At 57.2% G+C, this 26,113-nt stretch overlaps 1 protein-coding gene across 1 annotated transcript in view; it reads right to left on the reverse strand.

Annotated features, from left to right (window-relative positions):
* The window catches only part of GFRA2 (GDNF family receptor alpha 2), an 80,246-nt gene that overhangs the window by 8,037 nt on the left and 46,096 nt on the right, over window positions 1-26,113 (reverse strand). The window contains 3 exon segments of the mRNA XM_028522008.2: window positions 3,679-3,851; window positions 5,681-5,821; window positions 6,547-6,656. Coding sequence (XP_028377809.1) covers window positions 3,679-3,851; window positions 5,681-5,821; window positions 6,547-6,656 — 424 coding nt within the window.

Genomic DNA, 26,113 nt, shown 5'->3' on the forward strand with positions numbered 1-26,113 from the left:
GAAGAAAAGCGTAAGACCATCGAGGACACCTTTAAACGTTCCAACATCCGAATTATAGGGGTACCAGAAGGGGAGGACCAACAAGTGGAAAAGTTATTTGAACAAATAATAAAGGAGAACTTCCCCAAACTGGCAAAGGGAACAGTCTTCCAAGAAATCCAAGGAGCGCAGAGAGCCCCAAAGAAGATGGACCCAAAAAGAAACACACCAAGGCACATCATAATTACATTAGCCAAGGTAAAAACGAAGGAGAGAATCCTAGAAGCAGCAAGAGATAAGGGGACAGTCACCTACAAAGGAGTTCCCATCAGACTGTCAGCTGATTTCTCCAAAGAGACCTTACAGGCAAGAAGGGGCTGGAAAGAAATATTCCAAGTCATGAAAGACAAGGACCTACATCCCAGATTGCTCTATCCAGCAAAGCTCTCATTTAGAATGGAAGAGAAGATAAAGTGCTTTTCAGATAAGGTCAAATTAAAGGAGTTCATCATCACCAAGCCCTTACTTTATGAAATGCTAAAGGGACTTATCTAAGAAAGAAGATAAAGAAAAGACATGTATAGTAAAAGGACAGCAAACTCACAATTATTAACAACCACACCTAAAGCAAAACCAAAAGAAACTAAGCAAACAACTAGAATAGGAACAGAACCACAGAAATGGAGGGCACATGGGGGGCTAGCAGTAGGGGTGGGAGGAGGAGAGGGGGGAAAAGGTATAGAGAATAAGTAGCATAGAATGTAGGTTGAAAATAGATAGGGGGAGGGCAAGAATAGTACAGGAAATGTAGAAGCTAAAGAACTCATAAGTATGGCACATGGACATGGACTAAAGGGGGGGAACGTGGGTGGGAGAGGGGGTACAGGGTGGAGGGGAGTGAAGGGGGAAATGGGACAACTGTAACAGCATAATCAATAAAATATATTTAAAAAAGTAAATTAAAAAAAAAAAGACTGTCATTGAGGCACTGGCCGGGTGGCTCAGGTGGTTGGAGTGTCATCCTGTGCACCAAAAGGTTGCGGGTGTGATGCTAGGTCAGAGCAGGGCACAATCCCTGGGTGGGGCCTGTGTGGGGGCAGCCAATCGATGTTTCTCTCTCACGTCTACATTTCTCTCTCCCTCCCCCCATTCCTCTCTCTCTAAAATCAGTAAATACTCATCTCCCCTCGAGTGAGAATTTAAAAAAATAAAAGACCACCACTGAAACCTCTGAAGGTCTGCATCTCTCCCTCTCTGCCTGGGTTGGCTGCCCCCAGCTGTCCTGCCCAGAGGCACGGGACTAACAGACCCTGAGTGGAGTGTCTCGGGGGCCAGGCCTTGGGGCACCCCTGCAGGCAGCCTCCCCGGCCCAGCTCCTGGGACTCATGACACCAAGCATCATGTCCCTCAGCCTACCAGGCATGTCACGTCCATGACCACATGTACGGACTGGGCATGACCTCCACTGGGACCCCTAGAAGCAGGGGCTGCAGAAAATCAGGCCGAGGTGAACAGGAACCAGGAAACAACTCAGCAGACTTCTAACGTAAAATGGGGCAAAAGGAGTCCGAGTCCTCAGACACTAAAGGGGCTGCAGAGGGCAGGAGGCCATGGCTGCTTTGACCTTTGTACACCCTCAGTGGGTCACGGCGAGAGCCACCTGCTGAGTCAGCATCTCCTGGGGTGAGCTCGCCCCGACAGGGTAGGGGAGGGAGGGCGACACGGGGAGGCTGATGGGGTTGGAGGGATGTGTGGGCCACTCCAGAGCATGGTCTCCCGACAGGTGGCACAGCCCTGACCGTCCAAACTGCCTGCCCAAGCTGCCCGCCGCTCTAGCATGAAATTGAGCTGGTAGCTGTCTGTGCAGCAGGCCTCCCGGCCCCCGCCGGCCACCGCTCAAGCATGCTCGGTGTAATTAGGACCTACCCAAGGGTGGCATAGCCACCTCAGCCCAAATCAGGAGGGGTGACCTGACAGGGCCGGGGGACAGGGGAGAGCACCTGCTGAGTCTGACGTGAGTCCACATGGAGGCCAGGGGGCAGGAGGGGGTGGGCTTCACCACCAGCACGGCACCAGCCCCCGGCCCTGTGGTGCAGTGGGTGCCCGGGGACCTGAACGCCTCTGCCACACCCAGCCCTGCCCACTCTGACACAGGTTTCTCTTTCCAACTTGACTGAGATTATAATGGATCATCAGAAGTTGCATATAGGATGGGGCAAAAGTAGGTTTACAGGTATTCATTTGGAAAACATTATAATTAATAAATGACTCAACAATAAACTGTTTCACACGCTCACAGAGGCAAACCTGCTTTCGCCCACCCCTGTGTATTTCAGCCATACATCCTGACAACCGGATACATGTGTTCGCTGCGAAATACCCAGCACAAGCGATATCCCTGACCTTTACTGCTCTCCATGTGTGTGTGTGTGTGTGTGTGTGTGAGAGAGAGAGAGAGGTGGAACAGTGAAGGTCCTGCGCCTACTCCCTCAGCGAACATCCAGCACAGAATGGAACACCGTCAGCTAGCCTCACGCTGTGCACCAGTCCTCCGGAACCCACTCCTCCAGCACGACTGAACCTATGCATCGAGTGTGCACCCATGGTGGGTCCTACAGGCCCACGTACCATTCAGACGGGTGTCTTCACTGCCTGACACACTGCCAGGCCTTGTGCCCCTTGTGTTGCACACCTACGCTCAGGCTGTGCTCCCAACCCCGCCCCCGCCACCACCTTCTGGGACAGTCCGGTCCCGACTCCTGCCTGGAGCCTCCCCTGCGCCACACTGCCCACCACCGCCCTGTCCCTCCCTCCGCTGTGCCCCCGAAAGTCTGCATTCAGCCCCATTTCAAACTCTTCATTCCAGGTGTGTGTATGAGAGTGAGTACGCGTGTATGTGAGTGTGTGTCACTGAGTGTGCAAGTGCGTTCGGACTAGAACCAGCCCCCTAAGCCAAGAACGCACTGCAGCTCCTGCGGGAGGCTGGAGGGCGGGTCGGCAGAGGGAAAGCCTGAGTAGGGAGCCCTGTGACCTGACCCCACAGTGTCGCTGCGTCCCGTCGGGGCGCTGACCACAATCCATGCCTCTGACTCGTGCAACTGGCCCGACCTCGGACAACACCACAAGGACCGCAAAACCCAGGCTACGGTGCGCTCTTTCACCAACACCTCCCTAGCGTCTCACACCGAGTGCATAATGCACATCAGGTGGAAGAACACAGGAACGGTCACCATGGGCTCAGAGTCAGAGGCAGGTGGGATCTGCTGTCGCCTCTAGCCAGCTGGGGCACCTGGGGCAGGCTGCCTGGGCCTCTGGATCGGGTCCCGTGTGTAAAATAGGAACGCCGGCACCTCACTGTGAGAGAATCCAATGAAGTAGGTAGAGTCCACTGGCACACACCTGGGAAGCAGCAGGTGGCTAATGCATGGCGACCATTCCATTCCTCCTGTACCCCATGCTACCTAGCACGAGCCCATCACAGAAAAGGTGCTGCACACTCGCAAGGCGAATGCCTCAGAATGAACACGTGGGAAACTAGCCCCCACCGGCTCCTCCCGGCCTCTCGGGCCCCTGACCAAAGGGAGGATCCTGCGCACCCCCGCTTGCTACCTTCCCACACCCACCTCTGACATCATGTGCTTCTCTGGGCCCTCGGCCTGCCCTGGCTCATTTCCCAGCTGTGAAGCTGCGCCTCCTCACCTGGACCGATGTGCAGGTGGTGATGATGCTGGTCCCCAGGCCGGTGCTGTCGCTGAGATCATCAGGCAAAGAAGGCGTTTTCTCCACCCTCGGGGCCTGCGTGGCTGGGAACGAGGGGTTTTTAGGAGACAGGTTCACATCTGTGCCGTTGCCGAAGGCCTGGATGGCGTTCCCTGCGGGGGGCGAGACAGGCTGATACAGAGAAATCAGGGGCCACCTCTGCCACTTCTGCCCTCCCCATCTCAGCCCTGGGCACCCTGCCCCGACAGAGTGCAGCTGTCCAGACTGAAGTGTGCTGAGGCTCTCCTTCAGATGCAGGGCCTCACGTGCACAGGAGGGAGCGGCAAGAGGGAGGTTGAAAAAGACAAGAGACATGAACAGAAGGAAATGTAGGTGATGAGGAGAGGAGGTGCGGGGAGCGTGGGAAGCCTGGTAAGAAGGACAGGCTGCGCCCAGGGCAGCCAGCACCCCCTGCTCAGTGGCGTCGAGGGCTGCAGACCACACGAGCTTCAGAAGCTCCCCACCCTCAGTCCCCAGGCACAGGTTCTCCTGGCTCCTTCGCCACTCGGCTGCCTCTGGGTCCCCGCCGCTGGCTCCCACAGACCCCAGACGCGGCCCTCCTCCCTGTGGCCTCCCAGGCTCCCAGCCCGTTAGTGGCACCAACTCACTGAGGACTACATCAATGGAGCCTCCTGGACAAAACTCAGTCCCCAAGACGTGGCTGTATAACCAAACGCCTGAGGAAATTTCCGCCTCTACATCCTCCAACTCATCATATCTCCACCTGATCGGGCACCACTCCACCCCTTTCAACACCATCTTCCCTGGGTTTCCAGCCATGGTTTCCTCTCCCCACCCAGGTGCCCCAGTGTGCCTCCCTAGCACCCACCTGCCATTATTCGAGCCCACCTCCTGAAGACCTCTCCCCTCCAGGTCTCCCCTCCACCCACCGCACACTGCTTGGGTTCACAGCTGCCACCGTCCTCTCCCAAGACGGCCACTACTCCCCCCGAGTGCGCCCTCTGTGTGTCACTGGTCAGAACCACACCCACCACCCCTCCACACCAGACCAGACAGTGACCCATCGGAAATGCAGATCTGCACCCAGCACCCAGTGTGACCCCCGCAGTGGCCCACACCACCACCCTGACACGTGCAGGGACCACTGGACCCCCTTCTGGCAGAGGATGCTCCTCCCATCCAGACAACTGCCGGTGCCCCTGTGCTCTGTGGCAGGGCTCAGCGGCCTGTGGTTCTCGCAGCTCACTCTGCCCTCCTGCCTCTTCAGCTGACCGATGCCTTCCCCCCTCAACGGGTCAGCCTCCGAGAAGCCTGCAGGGGCTGCCTGCTGCAGCTGAGCTGGGCATCCCGCCCTGGCCCCTGCGATGGCCCTTACCCCGCAGGTTCACCCCAGACTGGGACCACCAGGGCCTGGGTCAGGCTACAAGCTGTGCACGACAGGCATGGTGACTTGTGTCTCTGAATGCCCGGTGCCGTGCAGCAAAGAGCACAGACCGGCGGGCAGAGGGAAGAATGGAGGGAGAGAAGAAGGCGTGCACAGTCTGAAGAGGTGGAGGCAGACGGAGCTCACGGCTCACCCTGCTCTCTACCCTTTGCATTAGGAGTTTGGTGACTTGGAAAAAAGTCACTGACTCCAGTGGGGCCCTTAAACATGATCCTTAAAGGGAGAAGTGACAGGCAGCGAGATCCTCACCACAGGGCTGTCCCCAAAGGAGCCAGTCTGCAGTTGTCTGCATAACAGACCAGAAACCTTCAACCTCGACTTGACACCGGCGGGAGGCCTCCCATGGAAAACTGAGGCTGGCCCACTGACAGCTCTGGTGTGACTCTCCAGGAGCCGGAACCAAGGTCTCCACAGGCCACACCCAGCTCCTGGCGGTCCCAGGGGAAGAAGGGACCGGCTCCGGCCACCTCCAGGGAGCCTCTGAGAAAGGGGGGCTGGGAGGGGCTCCGGGGGCCGGGCGGCACTGTGGGGACTTACGAAGGCAGGTGTTCTCGGTGAAGTCCCTGAGGAACTTCTCACACTCCTCCTCCATGTTCCCGCTCCCACGACAGCTGCACCAGGGGGACACCACGATGCCCGTGGGGCTGGAGTCCACGTAGTTGGGCATCATGTCAAACCCTGAACCGGGAGAAGAGGGGCAAAGAAGAGGGGAGCAGTGAGAACTTCTCTTTGGGTCCCCCAGACCACAGGCACCACAGACAAGTGGCTTGGGGTGCCTCCCTCCCTCCCTCCCCCCTGCCCCCAAACACACAGATGTCCCAACTCACAACCCAAGCTCTGAGTGTGACTGTCCCAGGGAACCAAGGGGTCAGCAGGGGCAGAAAGACCCAGGTGGCCGAAGAGACCCCCCCAGCTGCCCTCCCAGAGCACGGCCCTTGCTTCCCCCCGGGCCACCCAGCAGAGTGTGTTCTGCAGTGAGTGCAACGAGGCTCGATCCTGGACTTGGACCCCAGTGCTGATATTCACGAGCTGGGCCAGCCTGGGCCAGTCACTCTGCTTCTCTAAACCTCAGTTTCCCTGTCTGTGGAATGGACGCCCCAAAACCTCCCTAGCAACTGCTGTCATGTGAACTGCTTAGCACAGCACCTGGAGGGCCCAACTTGCAGTCAGTGTTACTCGTTCTTCTTTTTTCAAAAGCTTTATAAGGTCCCTGTCCCCTGCCCCCCATGATGAAGAGCCACCCTCTCCTCCAGTTTCCCACGGCAGCTCTATCTGAACCTGCCACAGAGAAAGGCAAGCTCACACTGTCCGCCCCCTGGCCCACCGCTGGGCCTTGGCCCCTGCCCGCTGAGACGGGGACAGCCGGCAGCCATTGTGAGCCTGGGCATGTGGGGGTGGCTTACCGATCATGCCAGTATAGGCGCCCAGGCACGCCTGGTAATTGTCAGCTGGGCAACTGGTGAGCGTCTGGTAGGAAGCACGACAGTTGGTGTGGAAGTCCGCCAGCCGGGACCTGGTGTTGAGAGAAGACCCATGGAGAGGACAGATTAGAGTAGCCGCCTTCCCATGTCCTCTGCGGTAGAGGAACCCTCCCCCAGCTTCCTGGGGTGGAGGAAGCGAGGGAGAAGGAGAGGAGGAGCACCGAGCTGTGGGGGCTCAGGCTGGGCGCTCCTAGGGGACAGGACTCCTGGGCACAGACTGCAGTCCAGGCACAGTCTACGCTGGGTGGGTCACTCAGCCAGAGGGACAGAGCACCCAGGGCCCAGGCAGGAAAGCCGGGCACCGCTTTCAGCTTGGCCGCACTCCTGGTGACCTGCCCGAATCCATCCACACACCACTCTACCCACCTGCAGAAGGGGCACGTGAACCCTGTCCTCGTGCACCTGAGGTCCACAGAACCTGCCCCAGGCGGTACGAGTGCCCTACAGTGAGACACCCTGAGGGCATCCCCGGCCTGTCTCTTCCTCACCGAACCAGAGCAAAGCCTCCCCTACCCCAAGCCACCAGCTTCCAGATCCCACCAAGCAGTATCAGCCTCTTCTTCCCCTGACACTGTAACCGGCCACCACCCGTCCCTCTGTTGGCACTAGTGACACGGTCTCATAACTGCATGCACACAGCCACCTTTTATCACCGAATCCTCACAAAAACCCTGTGCTGCCTGGCAAGCCACTGTTATGAATGTCCCTGTTACAGAGGAGGAAGCTGAGCCTCCAAGAAGCTCAGTAACACACCCCAGGTCCCCAGGTGCAGAGCAGCGGAGGCAGGACGGCGTCCCAGGCCTCCGGCACCAGGCAGGCGCCCCTGCAGGCAGGTCCCACCGCTCCCACGCCGAAGCCCTCAAGGTCCTTCCGGAGCCCGCATCCCGCCTCACTGCAAATGTAACGTGTCTCTCCCAGGACAGTAAACGGAACCTGCGGTTACCTCCCCAGCCCTCCTGCCCATAAATACACCCCCCAGCGCAGCACCACCCAGCCCCAAAATGGGGAAAAGCAGCTTTTCCAACCAGGCCTCCAGCCCTGATATAGTAAGACTTCCTCTGGAGTGGGGGGACCAGCGTCTGTCAGTCCCGCTCTGCAGCCCCAAGAACGCTCTGCAGCCCCAAGAACGAGGCCAGGTGCTAGGGATGGGGAAGGGGGGCGGGCGGATGGAGATGTCAACAGGCTCAGGGGATCTGGAGACAAACGCAGTCTCTAAGCACCTGTTGTGGGTTGAATTGTGTCACCCTCAAAGAAGACATGTTGTTGCCCTATCCTTGGTGCCAGTGACTGGACCCTCCTTGGAAATAAGTTCTTCGCAGGTGTGACCAAGGCGTGGCAGGAGTAAGAGAGGAGCAGAGCGGGCTCAGTGTAGCGACTGGTGTGCTTGTAAGAAGAGGCGCAGGGACACGGGTCACAGCATGTGGAGACAGAGGCCGTGGTTCCAAGGATATACCCACAGCTCAGCAACACCAAGGGCTGCAGCAACCCCAAAAGTGGAGAGAAAGGCACAGGACAGATGCTCCTGAGGACACCCGATGACAAACCTCTGGGCTCTGGGGCTGGGAGGACACACACCTCTGCTTCAGGGCCCCCAGTTTGTGGCACTTGGCACCCTCAGAGGCCACACTGTTGGTGTTGGCCAAACGTCTCCCTCCAGAAGGAGGGAGGGGGGTCAGGCCCCAGCACTGAGGGGGACCGCAGGTTGGCAGCCTGGAGCCGGAGCTGAGCTCCTGCAAGGTGTGGGAGCTGCAGGATAGCAGGGCCGCAAGTTCCCATCTCCTGCTTCGGAGGAGGCTCCGAACACCACCTCTTAGCCAAGACACAGGTGCCATTCCCATGCCATTTGACCACGCACAGTCCCCACTTACCCCTGCTGCTTCCCCAGGCCCGCCTGCTGTCCTGCCCTGAGACGCCCTCCCCACAGACCACCACCTTGTGGATTTCCCCATCTCCATATGCCCACTACAGACGGCGCCTGAACCAGGCAACCCCACACTTCACTGCACGGACACTTACTGCTGTCGCCCTGCTGAGTCTCACCAACGTTCCCCGAGGCAGGCTCTGCTGACCTCTGCATTGAAGCCCCTCGGGTCTGGACCAGGCGGTAGGTCCCTTCCTCTGGACTGTACTGAGCCCTGCCTCAAGACTGATAGACTGACGATGGGACTGGCATGTGGGTCCCTTCGGTGCCAGGAAGGAATCCCAGCTAATGGGGACAGGACAGAATGCAGACAGCCACCAGGTGGGAGCGCATTGTCCACCCAGCACACCACCAGTGGGTGTGCAAGCCTCCAGACAGCCCCACTCCCACCTGGCACACCAACCTCAAGTCCCTTCTGCAAAGTCAGTGCTCCAGTCCCCGCCCCTGGGAATCCTGGGGTCCTGCCTGGCCTCACCACCCACGAGGCCTCTCAAAATGTCACCAGGCCCCCAGGCTGAAGGAGCAAAAGAATGAATGAGGAGGCTACAACAGACCACAAAGAGGGTCAGCGCCTTGGTGAGAGGAGAGGGGGTTGCAAAGGAAGCAAGCCAGGGGGCAGAGGCAGAGGAGGCCCCACGCAGGTGGGACCCTCAGTGAGGAGGGAGGGGCAACCCTGCTGCTGCCAGAGGAGGGGCTGCCACGAAGCCATGCTCTGTCCAGCCCTTGCCTGTGATGTGACCTGTCCTCCATGTCCCCAGTTACCAACCGGGGCGAGCCTGCCTGCCTGCCTCCCTTACAGGGGACACGAGAGGGGTGGGCACAGAGAAGCAGCATCCGTCCTCCCTATCTTCCCTCTCTATTGACACATCCCGTCCCCAGCACTGTGCCTGCCACTGGCAAGCACAAATGGGACAGCTGTCTCTGTGTCTGAAAGAAGGAAAAAACACCTGCTCGCCCCGCCAAGGCAGACCTGGGTCCCAGACAGGCAACATGAACACACCAGGGAGAGCGCTCCCTCCCGCCTCCCTCGCCACCAGGCTCGAGTCACCCCACTGGACCCCAGGGGGATAATGCCCTTCCCACCCCAGCATCACTTTCCATGCCATGCTGAGGACAGAGGAGGCGGGGCACGGGCCCCCTTTGCCAGACCCCCGGGCAACTAGCAGGGCAGAGCAGGCTTGCTCCCCCGAGTCTGTGGCCTCCTTCCTCGAGAGCAGGCCCGCACTCTATCCAGAGTGCCAGCCAGGGAGGAAGAAGGCCCGAGGCTGGCAGACGGCCAGAGGGGAAGGGGGAAGGGAGGGGAAGCCACTCAGCCTTCTGTTCCTCCATTCTCAGTGTCACAGCAGCCTTGGCAGGCGAGAGGGACAAACGGAGCCGTTTATGAGGCTGTCCCATCCAAGTCTCCAGGAGGCCTCTGATGGCCCAGGTCCTCTCCGCCCCTCGAGGTCATGGTGGCCAGAGCCTTCTGTCTGCACCAAGCCCATGACACACCCGACTCCAGCCACGACACATACCAGCCGTGGGACCGCTCCCACAGCAGCCCTGGCAGGTGCAGTCTCCAAGGCCAATGTTATCCTTTACACAGTGTGCGGCGAGCCAGCTGGGGATCTCGTGCCACCTCTGGGCCAGATGCTGCTCTTCCCTGCAGGTGCCCCCAGGCCACCTGTCTTTGATTCTGTTCTCACCTCCAGGACAGACTTTCCGGGATCAGGCCCATCACACTGGAGATTTCTTCCTTTAAGAGCCCCCATAAGAGAGATGGCATAGAGGAGAGCATGAGAGAGAGACGGGGGTGGGGGTGGGGGGGGGAGAGTGAGAGAGAGAAGCAAAAAGAAGAGAAAAACAAGAGAAAAACAAAGGGCCAGCAAGAGAACCAACGTGAACACAAGCCAAGTCCATCCTGCCGAGACCAACTGAAGATGACCAGATGAGCTTGGGGAAGTGGGCAGACCCATCCAAAACCAGAAACCATCATTGGGCTCATTTCACCAGCAGCTGCAGCCTCCCCAGTCACAGGGAAGCAGCGGGAGGGGCGGACACAGACACTAGACCCCCAGTCTGATTAAACAGTGGCCAGGTTAAATACAGGACATCCATTTAATATGAATTTCAGATAAGCACTAATACACTGTTTTAGTATAAGTGCATCCTGTGCCGTACTTGAAACATACTTCTTATTAACCACATTGAACTGGGTCTTCTGGATTCTTACTTGTGAGACCCAGCAACCCCGTGGGAAGGGCAGACGGGCTCCTGCAAAGGCGAGCACCCGTGTGAAGACCGGCCCTCCCAAGCAGAGGTCATCCAGGCTGGGTGGGGGCATGTGGGCTTCCTTCAGGTCAGTGGTTCCCAAAGTTCGGTCCGAAGACCAAAGCATCAGCTTCAGCTGGGGCCTTGGCAGGAACGCCAGTTCCCAGGCCCCAGCCCAGACCCAGCATATCTGACACCTTGGGGTGGGGCCCAGCAATCCACACTTTCACCAGCCCTCTAGGTGACGAGGAGGCAATGCTTCAGGCCACAGCTCCCGGTCCAGTGGCAAAGAGCACACACGTTTACACGCACACCCCCCCCCCAGACACAGCCACGCTTGGACACGCGCCTCCCGGTTCCCCATCTTGGCCGCAGTCGAGGGAAAATATGGACACCACCTGTCAAGGAGATACTCCCTGATCCGGGGTGTAAACACCTTCCCAAACACATACACTCTCTCAAATCTGTCTGGCCCCATATAAAATTGGGGTGAATCGCTCCCACAGAACCCCCAAACATTCCAGTGCTGGCCAAGATGCAGCTTTTTGGTCTGAAGTTATTATCAACTTCCCAAAGTTCCCATTTTTTAGGAAACCAATAGGTTTCTACTGGTTGGAGAAGTGGAGAAAGAGGAAAGGAAGCTCATGCTTTCTGAGTACCTACTATGTGCCAAACACTGTTCTCTGATTTAAGTTTCTGAGCAACCCCATAAAGCAGACAGATTTCACAGTTCGAACAGGGTAGCTCCGGAGGCAGGACACATGTGTACGCACCTGCGGGCAGCACACCGTGGACAGGCCCCCACCGGTGAGGACAGGGTCTCCTCACCACCTCTGCAGCCACGAGCCACCACGGCTCCCATGGCTCGCAGGCAGCCACCAGCACTGCCTCACACAAACCGACGTTTCACAGAGGCAAAAAAGGGTTCCCAGGAAGAGCAAATCACTCCTAATGGGCTTCACAGACCATTTATGGGAATGCAGAGAAAATGGTTTCAGTGGGCCCATGTGCCTCTGGAATGACTTTCTGGGGCCCCCTCCAACGGTGCGGGGCCTCATTCAGCGGGTTCAATGTTATGTGACACCGAGAAAGGGGAAAGTGGATTTCGCCCACAGGGCCGCTCTGTGGCACCTCTGGGGCTCACCATGGATGGCCTGCTCCTCCAGCCCTTCCTGCCGGTCTAGGACACTGCCACCACCTGCTGCCTCACACTGGGGCCTCCTTTCCTCCCAGGCATTCTGAAAGCATGCACTGGTACCTCCTCTTTCCGCCCAGAAGCGCCGCTCCCCTGGAGTTGGGCTGGGCTCGTCCTGCTCCGGCCAGGCTGTCAAACATGTCACTCTACCTTCCTGGGCTGCAGGAGGACACACGACCCCGGCAGAGCCAACCACACAGTGTCTTCCCTGGCCACACTGACTGGTCTAGGGACCAGGAGGTAATACAAGCCAGGCCCAACAGGGCCCTCCCTGAGGCCTTGCTAACAGAGCAGGCATGGGGGAACATTCCTCTCCTTTCTGGTTATGAGACACCATTGATGTGAGCCCACAGAGACTGGGGCCGTTGTCCCAGCCTCAGGGAACAATCAAAATAAGGAGCTAAACTGGAGAGAAGCAGAAACAAGATGAGAGAAGAGACTTGTTTGTATTTGAGTCCTTGGAATGATCTCTTGCCCCTTTCTATATTTTATTGGGAACCAATAAATCCCTTTTTTATTATCTACTTATTTTATTTAATCTTTATTATATTATTTCCATTACCATTTAGTCCCCTTATACCCCCTCTCCCCAGCAATCGCCACACTGTTGCCCATGTCCGTGAGTCCTTTTTCCTTTCTGCTCAATCCCTCCACCCCCACTAGCTGCCATCCTGCTCTCTAGCTATGAGTCTGTCCCCAGTTTCCTTGTTCATTCAGTTTGTTCATTAGATCCCACATATGAGTGAGATCATATGGTATTTGTCCTTCTCTGACTGGCTTATTTCACTTAGCACAATGTTCTCCATCCATGCTGGAACACTCTCCTGCCCTTTCTATGTTTTATTGGGAACCAATAAATTCCTTTTTAATTTTTCTTAAGCTAATTGGGTCTCTGTCACTTAAAACAGAAAAAAATAACTACGACTTAGCTTCGCTCTCTGACCAGATACGATCTTCTCTGTCCAAGTTCAAAGCAGCCAGAAAAGGTGCGCACCGGAAAGGGCACAGACAGACCAAAGCCCAAACCCAGAACGGGTCTGGCCCACCACGTGGAAGAGCCAGAAGTGCGAGGGTGCTTCCGTGGAGCAACCTGGAAAATAAACGATGGTAAAATTCGGGAAAGAAGACGCGCCCAGCCTCGGGTTCTTTCCCCAGCTCAACTAGAGAGGGACGGCTCAGATAAGCCACAGAAAGCTACATCGCTGTTAAAAGTGACAAGGATGCAGACAGTGCCGATGCGGGAAAACTCAAACCACGCTGAGATCAAAGCAGGAGACCATGCAGTTTCTGCACCCGGTCACAGACCAGGGGAGCAGGGAGAGAGAGATGCTACTGCAATGCGCTGCCCATTACGTTGTCGTCTAATAAAGCTGCTTCGAGACTGTAGTTTTTTCTTTAAGTTTAACTGAACAGGGCCTGTTATAAACACTGATGTTTGAAAGCCTTCAGTTAGAGAAAATGATACTGGTTCCAGAAGCACCAACAAATTCAACGCCCTCTCTGTCCACTGAGGCAAAAAGACTGAGAGAGGCAGGCTGCCCGCCCAGAGAACAGGCTCTCATCTGAGGCAGCCCCAGCTCCTGGGAGCTGGCAGGCGGGAGGCAGGGCTTGATGCCACACTGGGAAGGCAGCCTGAGCCCTTCTGCCTTGCACTTGAGACCGTGGACTTGACCAAGACCTCAGGACAGGCTGCTTGCTACCTGTAGAAGAGTTTGATCTCCACTCGCAGGAGACCCTGAATTCCTGGAGGACCACCACCCCCCGACCCCTCCACAGAAGCACACCCAGTCATAAGGGCTAGTCTGGCATCGCATCATGCTCACTGGGTTCAAATTGTCGCTCAGCTACTCACTAGCTGACCTTAGGCAGGTCAGTAAAGCTCTCTGGCCCTCGTGGCTCATCTGCAAAATGGAGGCAGCAACAGCACTTAGCTCACACAGCTGTGGCGAGGACTGAACGAGAGATGTCCAGTGAGCAAATGCACACAACCACCATCACCCGCAGCCTCTGTCACTGGGGGGGCGGGGGGGGGGCACCACTAAGCATCCTGAGCGTGGAACTCCATGCAGAAGGCACGGGCTCTCTCTCTTCAGGACGAGGGGATGCACCATGTCTGATCTGTGAACAAGCACCTCCTGCACTTACACAGAGCCGCACAAAGTGCTTCCCCGACACCACCATGTTTTGCTCTGACAGCCGGTCTCTGAGGTTGGCATCACTGCCCTGTTTTACAGGCAAGGAAGCAGAGGCCTGGGGAGGATCGCTAACTCACTGCACATCGCAGCAGCAGGGCCAGAAGACTCAGCTCCAGAGCCGGGGGCTTTCCCGGCCACCACGCTGCCCCTGTCCCTGCCCCGCCATCTCCTTCCCAGCCCACCACTGCCCCCCCGCATCCCAGCATTGTGGCCACAGAACCAGGGAGGTTCTTCTCTGTCATCATCCAAGGGAATCAGTAGGTGCCTCCTTCCCCTTTGTCCCCCTCTTTTCCATCCAGTCAAGAGCTCACCAGCACCCCTCCTCGAGAGGGGCCATAAGAATGCCCATAGAAAATGACCTGCAGGGCTGCGGTTTGACCACTGGACCCCAACTGCCCAGAGCCATCCATCAGACCCAGGCCCCATTAAGAGTCCGACACACCGACCACAGTGGCAAACCAAAGGCTGCTTTGAAAGAGGATCGGGAGGGTCTGGATGGGGCAAAAGTCAACCTCAGGCCCCGGGGCCCGCCCACTGGGGCCCCCCCACCAGGACCCCCACCGGGGCCCAGGGGTGGCAACCAAGGCGACTTCCTTCTGCTGGATGCCAGCACTGGGGACATTCCCTCGAGTCCTCTGAAAACCCAGGCGTGCAGGCAGGGACCCTTTTCTCCCCATCCCTTCACCTATGTTCCAAACCTATTATTACCTGGTAAGAGGAGAAAAGAATTAAATGTATGCATCATTTGATTTTAATTGAAGGACTGTTCTGTTTCATTGAACTGCTAAGTAAGCCGAACAAGAGACTGTGTTTACATAAGCAAACCCCAAGTCACTATAGACTTGCTGTCACATTAAGTCAATACTTATGAAGGCTCTCTATTTAATTATTCAGTAAGGATTGACTTATTATTGTGTTAAGAGTGTGGTTAGCCTTGAGCTAGGTAGCCAGCCGGCTGAAAGATTTCTTCCAACTTTCTCTGAATGCTGATACGCTGGCTGGTGGCATGGGGTTAGGTTTCTTCCCTCTCCCCCTCCCCACCGCCCCCTCCCTGCTGCTGCAGAGCGAAGAGCTCCCAGTCCACCACCTCAAGTCAGGGCAGCAGGTGGTCCTGCAGTGGCCAAGGGGCGGCAAGGTCCGGGCTGCCCGTGGTCGGCCTCTCCCTGGTCTTCCTAACCCCGGTAATTAGTCCCGAAACTCTGACACCTGGGCTCTCATTAGCTCCATTTTCCTGCTCTGGGGTCTAGCTGTTCTGACCTCCTCCTCCCCGTTCTGACGCCCAGGACCTCCCACTCCAAGACCCAGTTCCCTCCCCACCTTTGTTATTTCCAGCACCGCCCCTCCCGCCAGCCCCCAGGGAAGAATGCTTCTCAGCCTTCACAATCCTTCCAAACCCTGTTATTCCACGGCAATTTGTTACCGAGATTCAGGCACGCTCTCACATCAAGTCACATTTCCTCAACCCAACACGCAAGGGGGCAGGAGTGGGGGGGCGGGGGGGTCCAAGGCGGATGCCTGGCCCGCACAGCAGACCAGCCAGAGAGGCCCAGGGACCAGGGACGAAGTCCCAGCCGCCAAGCCTCCCCGTTCACACCCGGCCATGTGGCTGCCAGCCACGGCCCTGGGCACATCACAGTGTTCTTCCCTGTATAGTGGGCTTCCGTGTACAGTGTGCACACCCACATTTGGGGCCCAAGTTTTCAGAAAAATATCTTTCATTTTAATTCTGTCATTCAATTATTTATTTATTTATTTATTTATTTATATTTAGAAACAAAACCTATTACCATATTCCAGGGTATTATTTTGCATACAGATACCATTATTGCTTTCTAGAGTTACACTTTTAACACATGAGCATTAAATAAAAGAATTAAAGGCATTTACATGGTTATGGAATTAGTACCACCCATGTATAATGGGTATCCTTATTTTTCCCTCAAAAATTGGGGCAAAAAGTGAGCATTATACAGGACAAAATGCAGTCCTCGTCCTCTGTACACATGCCCATCCACAACAGCTGTCTGGTGGTCTCTGGCAAGAGCGGCCCAGAGCCCTGCAGGGCACCCAGGGCACCCAGGGCCCCACTCACACGCTGTTCTGGTGACTGCAGCCCCCCTCCCCCACACCGACACCCCCAGAGGAGGACTCCCTGGGCTTCCACGCTCTCCCACCTGCCATTGGCTCCCTGCTGGTCTCTGCTGCCTCACCCACCCTCACGCTCCCCCCTCCCTCCCACCCAAACCCTGCAGAAATATCAACCACACACATTCCTTGTCACTTGGAGCTACTGCCAGGAATTTCTGCCCCCAACCAACTCCTCTTCAACACCTCTCCCAGGTCACCATTCCAAGCCCACTGCCAGTGCCAGCCCTTCTGCTCCCAGTGCCCTGCCCCCACGCAGAGCATGATCCACAGACTCCAGTGACTGTGCCTGCACCACTATCTGTATCATAACTTATATTTTTTCATCTCTGGTCCTCCCAACTGAGAGGCACCACTGTTCAGAACAGAAGTCACTTTGCTCACAGTAGTCTTCAGTGCCCAGAGTAGTGTCTGACACCACATAGAACTCGGCAGCTGCTCGGTGGAAGGAGAAAGGGAGATGGAGGAAAGAACGGATGGGCGGGTGAGTGGGTGGGTGGGTGGCTGGATGAGTGTCTGGGTAGATGGATGGATGGACAGATGAACAGACAGTCAGACGAATGGATGGGGACTACATCTGAAGGCACAAAGACTTTCCTCTAAGCAGGAAGAGAATTAAGAACTGTCCTAACACCTCCCCATGAAAATTACAAGCAGGCTTCCAGCTGGAAGACAGCAAAATGCATCAATGTTGCATTAACCTGGCACCGAGACAGCCCAGCCTCCCCACTCCCCCACCCCAGTGCCCTCTCCTCCCCTCCTCCGATCTGCCTGGTGGCTGTTGGGAACTTGGAAAAGTATCTCTGCTATCTCTGGTAACAGCCATTCGCTCAAGGAGGCCCCAGGGGCCTGCAAGAATTAACACACATCCTTAAGCACCACACTTAAGATGAAGAAGTGCCTTGAGAACCTACAGAAGAAACCCAATGGGCCCCTGCGGAGAAGGCTGGGTAAACTGTCCATTCTCAACCAGGCAGAGAGCAGAGGGGGCTGGCGATAGCGGAGCCCTCGGGTCAAAACTCAAAGTGCTGGCTGCCCTGGAAACGTGCACCCGTCAGCGCCAGGCACTGGCACCGACGCCTGCACAGGAGCTCGCAGAAGGAAGCCACAGGACCAGTGAACTCACACATGCAAAAGCACTTTTGGAAAACAGAATTCACTGTCTCCACGATTATTCTTCTTCTCCTCAGGAATAAAAGAGTGAGAATGAGGCAGGACTATTACAACCAAATTCTCTTCTTCAGCTGACTGGACGGACCAGCTCCCAGCACAGGGAGCCAGAGCAGGGACAGCAGGCTGGTGGTGGAGCAGAGGAGGAGTCTGCTCACGGCACCCGGGAGCCCCCGGCAGCAGGGAGGACCAGGTGTGGCTGGGGGCTGCCCTCAGAGAGCACCAGGCAAACACACCCTCGGCCCACCCCCACCCCCAACCCCCTGTCCTCTATCCAGGCCTTCTGGAACGGACAGACCGAGCAGACAAATAGCCCCCCCATCAAATATCCGGGCAGCAGCGCGACCGCCAGGAGTCTTTCTCATTATATAGACTAATGAGAACACTGTGCTTCTCTGCAGCGATTCATCAAGGCAACATCCATTATAGATGACATTTTTCCTGAACTAACAAAGGCTGTGAAGCTGGGGAAACTGGTTAAAAGGAAATATTTAGCTGATTTCAGAAACCATTCCAAAATTAATGACCCGCCCCTGCTGACCAGTGCTCCTTCTGTACTTCCACCTCCTGTGCAGACCCTGCCCTGGCCCCGGCCCCGGCACCTAAGTGGCAGGGAGGGTAAGGGGAGTGGTGCCGGCTCCCTTAGGAGAGCGAAGTCATAAGCAGAAGCATCACCGGGGCACATAAGACCAGATTATTGGTGGCCCCAACTTGCTGAGGCAAGATGAAAAATATAGCAAACTGCAGCTGCTGAACTCAGCTTTTTTCTTCTTCCTTCTTTCCCCTTCGCTGAGGTTAGTGTTTCACAAAAAGGGCTTTAAAACAGTAAAATCTATAAACTGGGGGGTTCCAACCTGTCAGCAAAGGTGGAGCGCACGGAAATAGCGTCCAGGAAGGAGAGAGCCCAGGCTGCGGTCTCACCTGCAAACAGGATGCTCGCTGACAGGTGTGCCCACATGTGACTGCGCGAGGGCCCTGCCACCCTGACAGACACAAGGCCACGCAGCTGCTCGGGTAAAGAGTCGTCAGGCCCTCCAAGCACAGGCCCTGCCCCCACCCCAGTCTCAAATCCTGCGAGGGTTCTCCCTGTTTCTACTCTCCAGCTCCAACACAAGCAACAACTTCAGGCATCCCTTGGGAACCAGAGGGCCGGGGGCCACGCCTGGTGCCACACCAGAGCTGAGCACGCAAAGCTACAGTCCTGCAAAGTGTCAGCTTCCGCCAGCGCCTCTCACGGGCAGTGGGCTGGGCGGAAATCAGACCCCTCTGATTTCCATGGCCACCCACCCAGGGAGAGCAGCTGGTCAGTGGGCCCTAGTGGATCAGCCCTCTGATCCACTGAAAACCTCTGCTATAAATCAATGAAACCTCAGGACCTGGAGCTTCTGAGGATTTGAACTACAGCCTCTGGCTTCAACCGAGGAGAAGCTGAAGTGTGCAGGCAGACCATTCCTCCAGGGCAGGAAAAAGACGGTGACTCCTGCCCAACACACGAGGAGTGAAAAGACTCTAGCTCGTCAAGCGTTTGAATGCACTTATCTTAGCACGAGCAGATTCTGAGGCCCGGTAAAGTTCTTCACTGTTTCTACTAAGTCTCTCACACATATCTGGCGGGGCTCTGCCAAGGAGCACAGTGCAGAGGGGAGAGGATCCTGAGTGTAAACTGAGACATGGTGCGGGCAGACCCAGGGAGAGAGGGAAGACCATCATGGCCAACGGTGCAGCCACGGGAAGCAGAAATTAGTGGGTTCTTGAGCCAGAACCTAGAGCGATGCCCTGGAGTCTGGGTGCAAAGGGCAGAAGCCTGTACGGGGCCCCCCGCCTCTGGCTCGTGCAGAAGGAAGCCCCCGCCCACAGAGGGGTCTGCTGTGGACTGAACTTGTCCCCTCGGAATTCCTGTCGAAACTTGATCCCCAACGTGGAGGTGTTAGGAGGTGATCAGGTCATGAGGGTGGAGTTCTCATGATGGGATTAGGGTGCTTAGAAAAGAGCCCCCTCCCCTGCCCACCACGTGAGGGAATGGCAGAAAGACGGCCGCCTGTGAACCAGGAAGGCGGTGAGTGTGCCCGCGCCTTCATCCTGGGCTTCCAGCCACCGAACGGTAAGAAACATATTTCTGTTGTTTGCGAGCCGCCCAGTCCCTAGTGTTCTGTCGCAGCAGCCTGAATGGACTGAGACACAGTCCACCCTGGCCTCCATCCTCTCCAGGGGCGGGAGGGATAAGGGCTCCCCAGATCCACTGGGAAAAAGCTCTAAGCTCCCCAAGGGAATTTGAAGTGGAAGGTAGGCCCCCTGCCCAGTAGGCTAGCAGGCGAGTCACACCACTGGACGTCCCGCACTTCCTGTAAAACAAACTCCAGGCCCTCAGTCCCTCTCCTGCTGTACCTCTGGGGCACACAGCAGGAGACAGCATCTAGCAGCTCAGCCAAGGTGGAACCACTCAGCAGCTGACCATGCAAGTCCCAGTGCAGGGAGTTGGGCAGGGCAGCAAAGGCAGGCTGGTGGCACACAGGGTGGACGGCTGCCAACCTCGGCCCAGACCCACTGGGAAACAAGAGTACCCATGAGTGGTCAAGGTCTACTCAAAGAGAGCCACAGCAGACATAGCCCAAGAAGCCCAGAGCCCGAAGGGAGAAAAGCCTGTCAGACTGCTGACATCTGACACCCGAACTCCAGTAGCAGTCCTACCTGCACAGGAAGGTAACCCCGTGGACAGACGGTCTTCCACGGGGGCCGGGTGTTCCGTAGCACTCCTTCTTACTGCCCCTTGGCCTAGTGGACGTGCACTGGATGCCCTTACCGGCAACCTGAATTTCATCTGCATTCTGCTGGTGGCGGACATGTTGGTGTTCAAGGGAAAGACAGAGTACCACCTGCTGCTGCACTGGCATGGGGCACACTGGCTGAGCTTTGGCATCTGAGCCTGTGGTGGTGAGGAAGGTAGACCAGTTGTACAGCCGATGGCAGAGCTGTCTTTGAACACCTAGTGGATACAGCCCTCTGCGGTGGTAGGTATGCAAATCACACAGCAGTCAACATGCTGTCCAGAGGCCTCAAAACAGAACCCTCCCGAACCAGGAAGCAACCTGGGAAGGGCAAGCTGGGATCTGGTGGCTGGAGACCTGCAGCAAAGTATCTGCAAGGCGTGAGGGCTCACTCTAACGAGGGTGTCCAGGACCCCATGATAAGAAGAATCCATGTGCACAGAACAGAATGTAAATGAAACACAAAATAATTGTACCCCAAGGGGCATTCAGGAGTTGGCATAAGATGCAACAGCGTCCTTGGCTCCTGCCCCACCCTGCGCTCAAACACAGACAGCACATGGAATGTCACCTCATGGGGCGAGGCGCAGTTGATGTCCGGACGGGGCTACAGTGGCCGAGTCACGGCCATATACAATGCCAGCCTCCAGGGAGGACTCACTCCCGCTCAGCCCCATACAGCAGGCCTTCGCCAAACCCACCCTTCTGACCCCTCCTGCTCTGAAGGGGCAGAGGGGACAGCAATTCACCCCAGCGTCCCCCTTCAGAGCAGAGCCAGCCAGTGCAGAGGCTGAGAAGTCAAGGCCTGGTCCTCCCTAGGGATGGCCAGTTCCTCCCAGAACTGAGACCTCAGAGCTGGGCTGTGCCAGTCCCACTCCTGCCGAGCAGCCAGACCCAGAGCCGCGCTCCCTCTGTGAGGAAAGGAGCAGCAGCTGCCAGCAACAGGAGAGGGGGAAGGCTGAGACGCGCGGGGCACAGATGGGCAGGCGCCCTTCACAGAAGCCCACAACCCAGCCCAGGGCAGGGGAAGCCGCTGGGGGCTCTGAACCCCGTACGTTGGAAACTGGTGCTGTGTGCCTTTCATGTTTCTGCACACATTTGCTTTCAGTCCTGCCTTTGCACGTACTGACCAAACCAATACTAAATAACAAGAGCTAATGATTTTGAGAGTTTACCAGGTGTTCCCAAGCACGTCTAAAAGCATTACCATGTTTAATCCTCATGGACACCCTGAGACAGGTGCCACGAAGTCCCCCACTCTCTACAGAAGGAAACCAAGGCATGAAGAGAAGATTATGACCGCAGACGGCCTGGGCAGTGCTGGGCTGGGGCTTGAGCCCAGGCCTGCGTGTGGCGCTGGCCCAAGGCCACACGTCCTCTAACAACTGCGGACAGGGTTGGGCGCCACTGTTCCCATGTGCAACGGGCATCACCCTCTGAGGTTTGATGGGGGCTGCAGCATCCAAGAGAGGCCCAAGGTGGGGTGACAGTCATGGGGGCAGAGACAGGGCTGTCTGACCTTGAACATGCTCTGTCTGTGTTCCCCTGGAGAATGACGTCCAGGCTCCACCCAGAGGACGCTGGGCTTTTCAGGCATGAGGAAGGCCAGCGCCTCTCAAGCCTACTGTCCAGCTTGGTCTCTGCCCTCAGAATCAAGGTCTCCCTCCAGCTCTTCCCTCCCCCTGGGAAACCACAGCCCTCTCTGGTCCAGAACACACACCCCAGCCCATCCTTTCCCAGCAAGCCCTGGCACCCCCATCCTTCTCTCTCCCATTTCTCAGGAAGCCCCCAGACTCTCCCAGCCTTTCCTGTGCAGAACCGGCACATCTGAGCCCCTCCTACCTGCCTCTCCAGGGCATTACCCATCCTAAACTTTGCAGAGCCAGCCAGCCTTGGGGCAACAGCGACAGCAGCAAGACCCCCCTGTTCTGGCTGCTGAGGCCCCTGGGAAGTGTGGGGACTCTCCTCAGTGTATTAGTGTCCTAAGGCTGCCACAATGAAAAAACAGTAGAAATTCATTCTCTCGCATTCTGAAGGCCAGAGGGCTGAGGCCCAGCGTTGGCTGGGCCGACCTCCCTCCAAAGGGACTGGGGAGCCTTCCCAGCCTCTCCGCACAGCCAGTCCCCAACAGTCCTTGGCAGTCTCGGGCTCACAGCTACATCTCTGCAGGCTCTGCCTCCGCCTCCACACGGCCTCCTCTCCCTGTGTCTCCCTGTTTGCTGTCCCCATGTGGTAAGAACACAGGTCCTTAGGTTCAGGACCCACCCTACTCCAGTATAACCTCGTCTCACTAACTACATCTGCAAAGATCCTATTCAAACAGGCCACAGTCTGTGGTTCCGGGCAGGACACTGTTCAGCCCGCTCACAGGCATGCACAGCCTTCCCCAAGAGCAGGCACTTGCCTGCACCCCACCCTCACCCCACCCCAGCTGGGCTCAGATGCAGGCTGAGACCCTCTGTGTGTCCAGCTGGGACAGCCACTCTACCAAAAGCAGGCTTTCCCTCCCCAGGGTCTCTGTCTCTGCTGCCCACCTGGGGCTGGGCCTAGCTCCCCATGGGAGACAGGCAGGGCCTTCTCTGGGTAGGTCCTCCAGTCTGCCCTAGTGGAGAGGATTAGGACCCCTCCACCTGATGGTCCCCAGGACCTACAGGACACAGTGACAGCCCTAGGGGAACAACTCCTACCCAGGACCAGGACCAGGACCAGGGCCGGGACGGGTCAAGCCAGGACAGCTGTGGGGTCTTTGCCTCACTTCCTCAGGCCCCAGATGACTCCTGGGTCGCCCAGGGCCAGGTGTGCCCCCCAGCAGGGGGTTAGAGGGGCCCGGCAGGATGCTGCACTTGGCAAGGTGCTGCCTCAGGGTCAGCCAGGCCTGCACAGGAGCACTGCCCCTCCCTGCATAGCCACAGCTGTTTTTAACTCAGTCTCCAGGGGGGCCAGGCCCCTCTGTCTGCCCTGCACACAGCACTGGAGTCTCTCCACACTGACGTCCCATTTCCAACAACTGTCCGGACTCACAGCAAATACTGATTGTTTCCAGAGGACAAACAAGCAGGGGTCATTTTAATAGTACAAATGCCAGCTGGATATTAAAACGAAAGTGTTTGGATGTTCCACACAAGTGAACAGCAGATAAATCTGGGCCACTCTCCAGCCCTGCACACTCCCTCTCTGATTAGAAAGACCCCAGAGAACGAGGAGAAGGGGAGACACCAGCACACAAAGTCCTCCTCGCGGGTGGACCTAGGAAGCGACCTCGTATGTCAGGCTGCACGTTCCACAGGCTCTGGCCCCGGCCCCAGGGACAGGTGGGTGTGCCGAGTGCCCTGCTGTTCCACCCTCACTGCCATCACCCCAGGAGCCAGGGAAACTGGCTTCCTGGGTCCCAGACCCAGCTGCTCTGTTTCAGTCGGTGTGAGCAGGGACCTGGATCAGAGTGTCCCAAGCCCTGCAGCTGGTGGAGCCGCAGCGGGGAGATGAGGCAGAGTGACAGGGCAAACTCCGCCTGCGCGGTGGCTGCTGCAGGACCTGCTGCCCCTCGGCAGCCGGGCAGTCTGGGTCAAGTCACTCAACGCTTCTGGACCTCAGTGTCCTCATCTGAACACAGACAAGTAACGACGGTGCTGCCTTAGCACGCTGTAAGAGCAGGTGGGGTCAGGCCTGAACATTCCTAACGGTGCCAGGGTGCCCTACTCAGGAGAGCTCTGTCAGTGTCACCTGCCGTGGAAGGCCACATCCTCTGGGGCAAGCCTGCCTCCTGAGAGGGTGGCATTCCCAGTGCCAGCAACAGGGGGTGGGTCAGGCACCCCCCTGGCAGCTCACTCTCTGGGGTCCGAGAGCAGATGTTCAGGGACTCAGGTCTGTGCCCAGCAGGCCCCAGTGGCGTCACAGTGTGAGGCAAGACAGGGCTGCAGCCCCAGAGCGCACACTGGGCCGGGGGGCAGCCAGCCGGGAGGGCTCTTCCCTGGGTTCATCTGTTTCCGTTTCCCCTGACCCCAGAGGTACAAGAAAAGGGAGAGACACTCCTACCGAGCCCAAGTCTTAGAGGGAGCAGGGCCGCGCTGCCCTTCTAGGCCTGCAGGCAGGGGTCGTGGCCAGATCCCCAAGGGAGAGGGTCCCCAGGGACGAGGCCCTCCCTTCCACTCCCAGGCTTCCCCCTTTTCAGCTGTGCAGGGCCTACAGTCATCACCACTAATGGAGAAGGCAGTTCCTCTGCAGAAGCAGCACCTACAGCTCAGATACACGGGCGGGGCACGCTGACCAAATCCACAGACAAAACGCAGGACCCCTCACATCGAGCGCCCCTCCTGCACTGCTACACACACATGCACTCACTCCAGCAGCCCTATGTGAGCACACACTCATCCCCCCAAGAACACACACTGTCTCCCCTCCCCCCACCGCCACCCCCAAGGGGCTCGGTGACCTGGAGCGACAGTCACCAAGGAATGACTCCCTCGTTTCTGCTCTTCTGACCACAGCCATTAGGAGGCTACGTCTCTCCCTGGCCTGCCTGGCCCCTGTGTTTCTGGGCCTGGGAAGCCCCAATACCACACAGAAGTGTCCCAGGGCCCACGGACCTGCTGCCAGACCTCGGAAACCTTGAGTCAGAGGTGCAGTGGCCAGGATGCATGAGAGATGAGCTATTGCACACCAACCCCACCTCCAGAGAACCCAGGGGGCTATGAGCCAAGCACACCCCTACATCCTCTCTGGGTGGGGGTGGGGAATAGTAAAGGTATCTGCAGAACTCTCCGAGTTGTGGTCCAGCTGCTGCCCGGAGGGGAGTGGGTCACCCACAACCTGCCCAGCTCCTGTCTGCATGCCAGAGTGAGGGAGGGGGTGGGGGAGCTGGCACATCCATGCCACCTGCAAGCCCCTCCTAACAGCTCAGCCACTCGGCACTATCCACACACCGTGGCTCTTTGGAATCTCTCTGACCCCCACACCCCACTCAGCCACATGTATGCGTGCAGTGCAGCACCCACAAACTACACACACCCACATCTTCTCAAGTAGACTTACGGAATCCTAAGACGAAGCACAGAGGCCTCGCTCTTCCACCTGGCTGGGCGGCAGGAACTTTGTTAATGCCCTGAGCCCACGGTTCTCCTCGGCCCACATCCTCCCCACTCGCCTGCCCCAAGTCCCAAAAGTAAGACAGGTCATAGCTTATGAGACACAGAAGTTGAGGTAAGTACCACTTCATTCAGCCCCTTTGTTTTCAGGCAGAGGATGAACCCCAAGAGTGCTCTGAGGTTTCCCAGGGAGATGGGCACCACTTTGGAGCAGGACCCAGGATCCCAGCCCAGGGATCATTCCTCCCCTCGAGCTGCCGATGCAACCCCAGCCCGCCCACCCCTGTATTTGAAGAGAAGCCTCAGTGTGGGTGATTTCTACCTGTTCCTCACGGTGCCGCTGCTGCAGGTCCCCATCCCTGTCCCATCCCCCACTGGGTGCTCAGTGTCATGTGGTGATGAGTGACAGTTCCAGGGCAAGAACACCCACCCCCAAGACCAAAACCACCCTCACTGAATCCCTGCCCGGGGCAGTAACACTGTTGTGACCTAAAGTCACCAGGGAAACTAAGAACCATGAGGATCCGGTCACAATATTTTAAAGAGAAAACAAAGTTCCTGTAACCTTATCCATCTCAATAACCAACTCTAATTCCAAAAGGCCTTAATACACTCTCTTGTCCCTTTTCCAAAGCCATTTTAAAATATGTACTTTTCACCTAGAGGGCTACAGCAGAAGAGCACTTCCGGAGGCCGCGCGCCCAGCAGCCTGCCAAGTGAGGAAGCCGCCTGCACAGAGTACAAAGTTGGTCCCTAAAACAGGTGCC

Source organism: Phyllostomus discolor, chromosome 8 (assembly GCF_004126475.2).
Source record: "Phyllostomus discolor isolate MPI-MPIP mPhyDis1 chromosome 8, mPhyDis1.pri.v3, whole genome shotgun sequence".
Lineage (NCBI taxonomy): Eukaryota > Metazoa > Chordata > Mammalia > Chiroptera > Phyllostomidae > Phyllostomus > Phyllostomus discolor.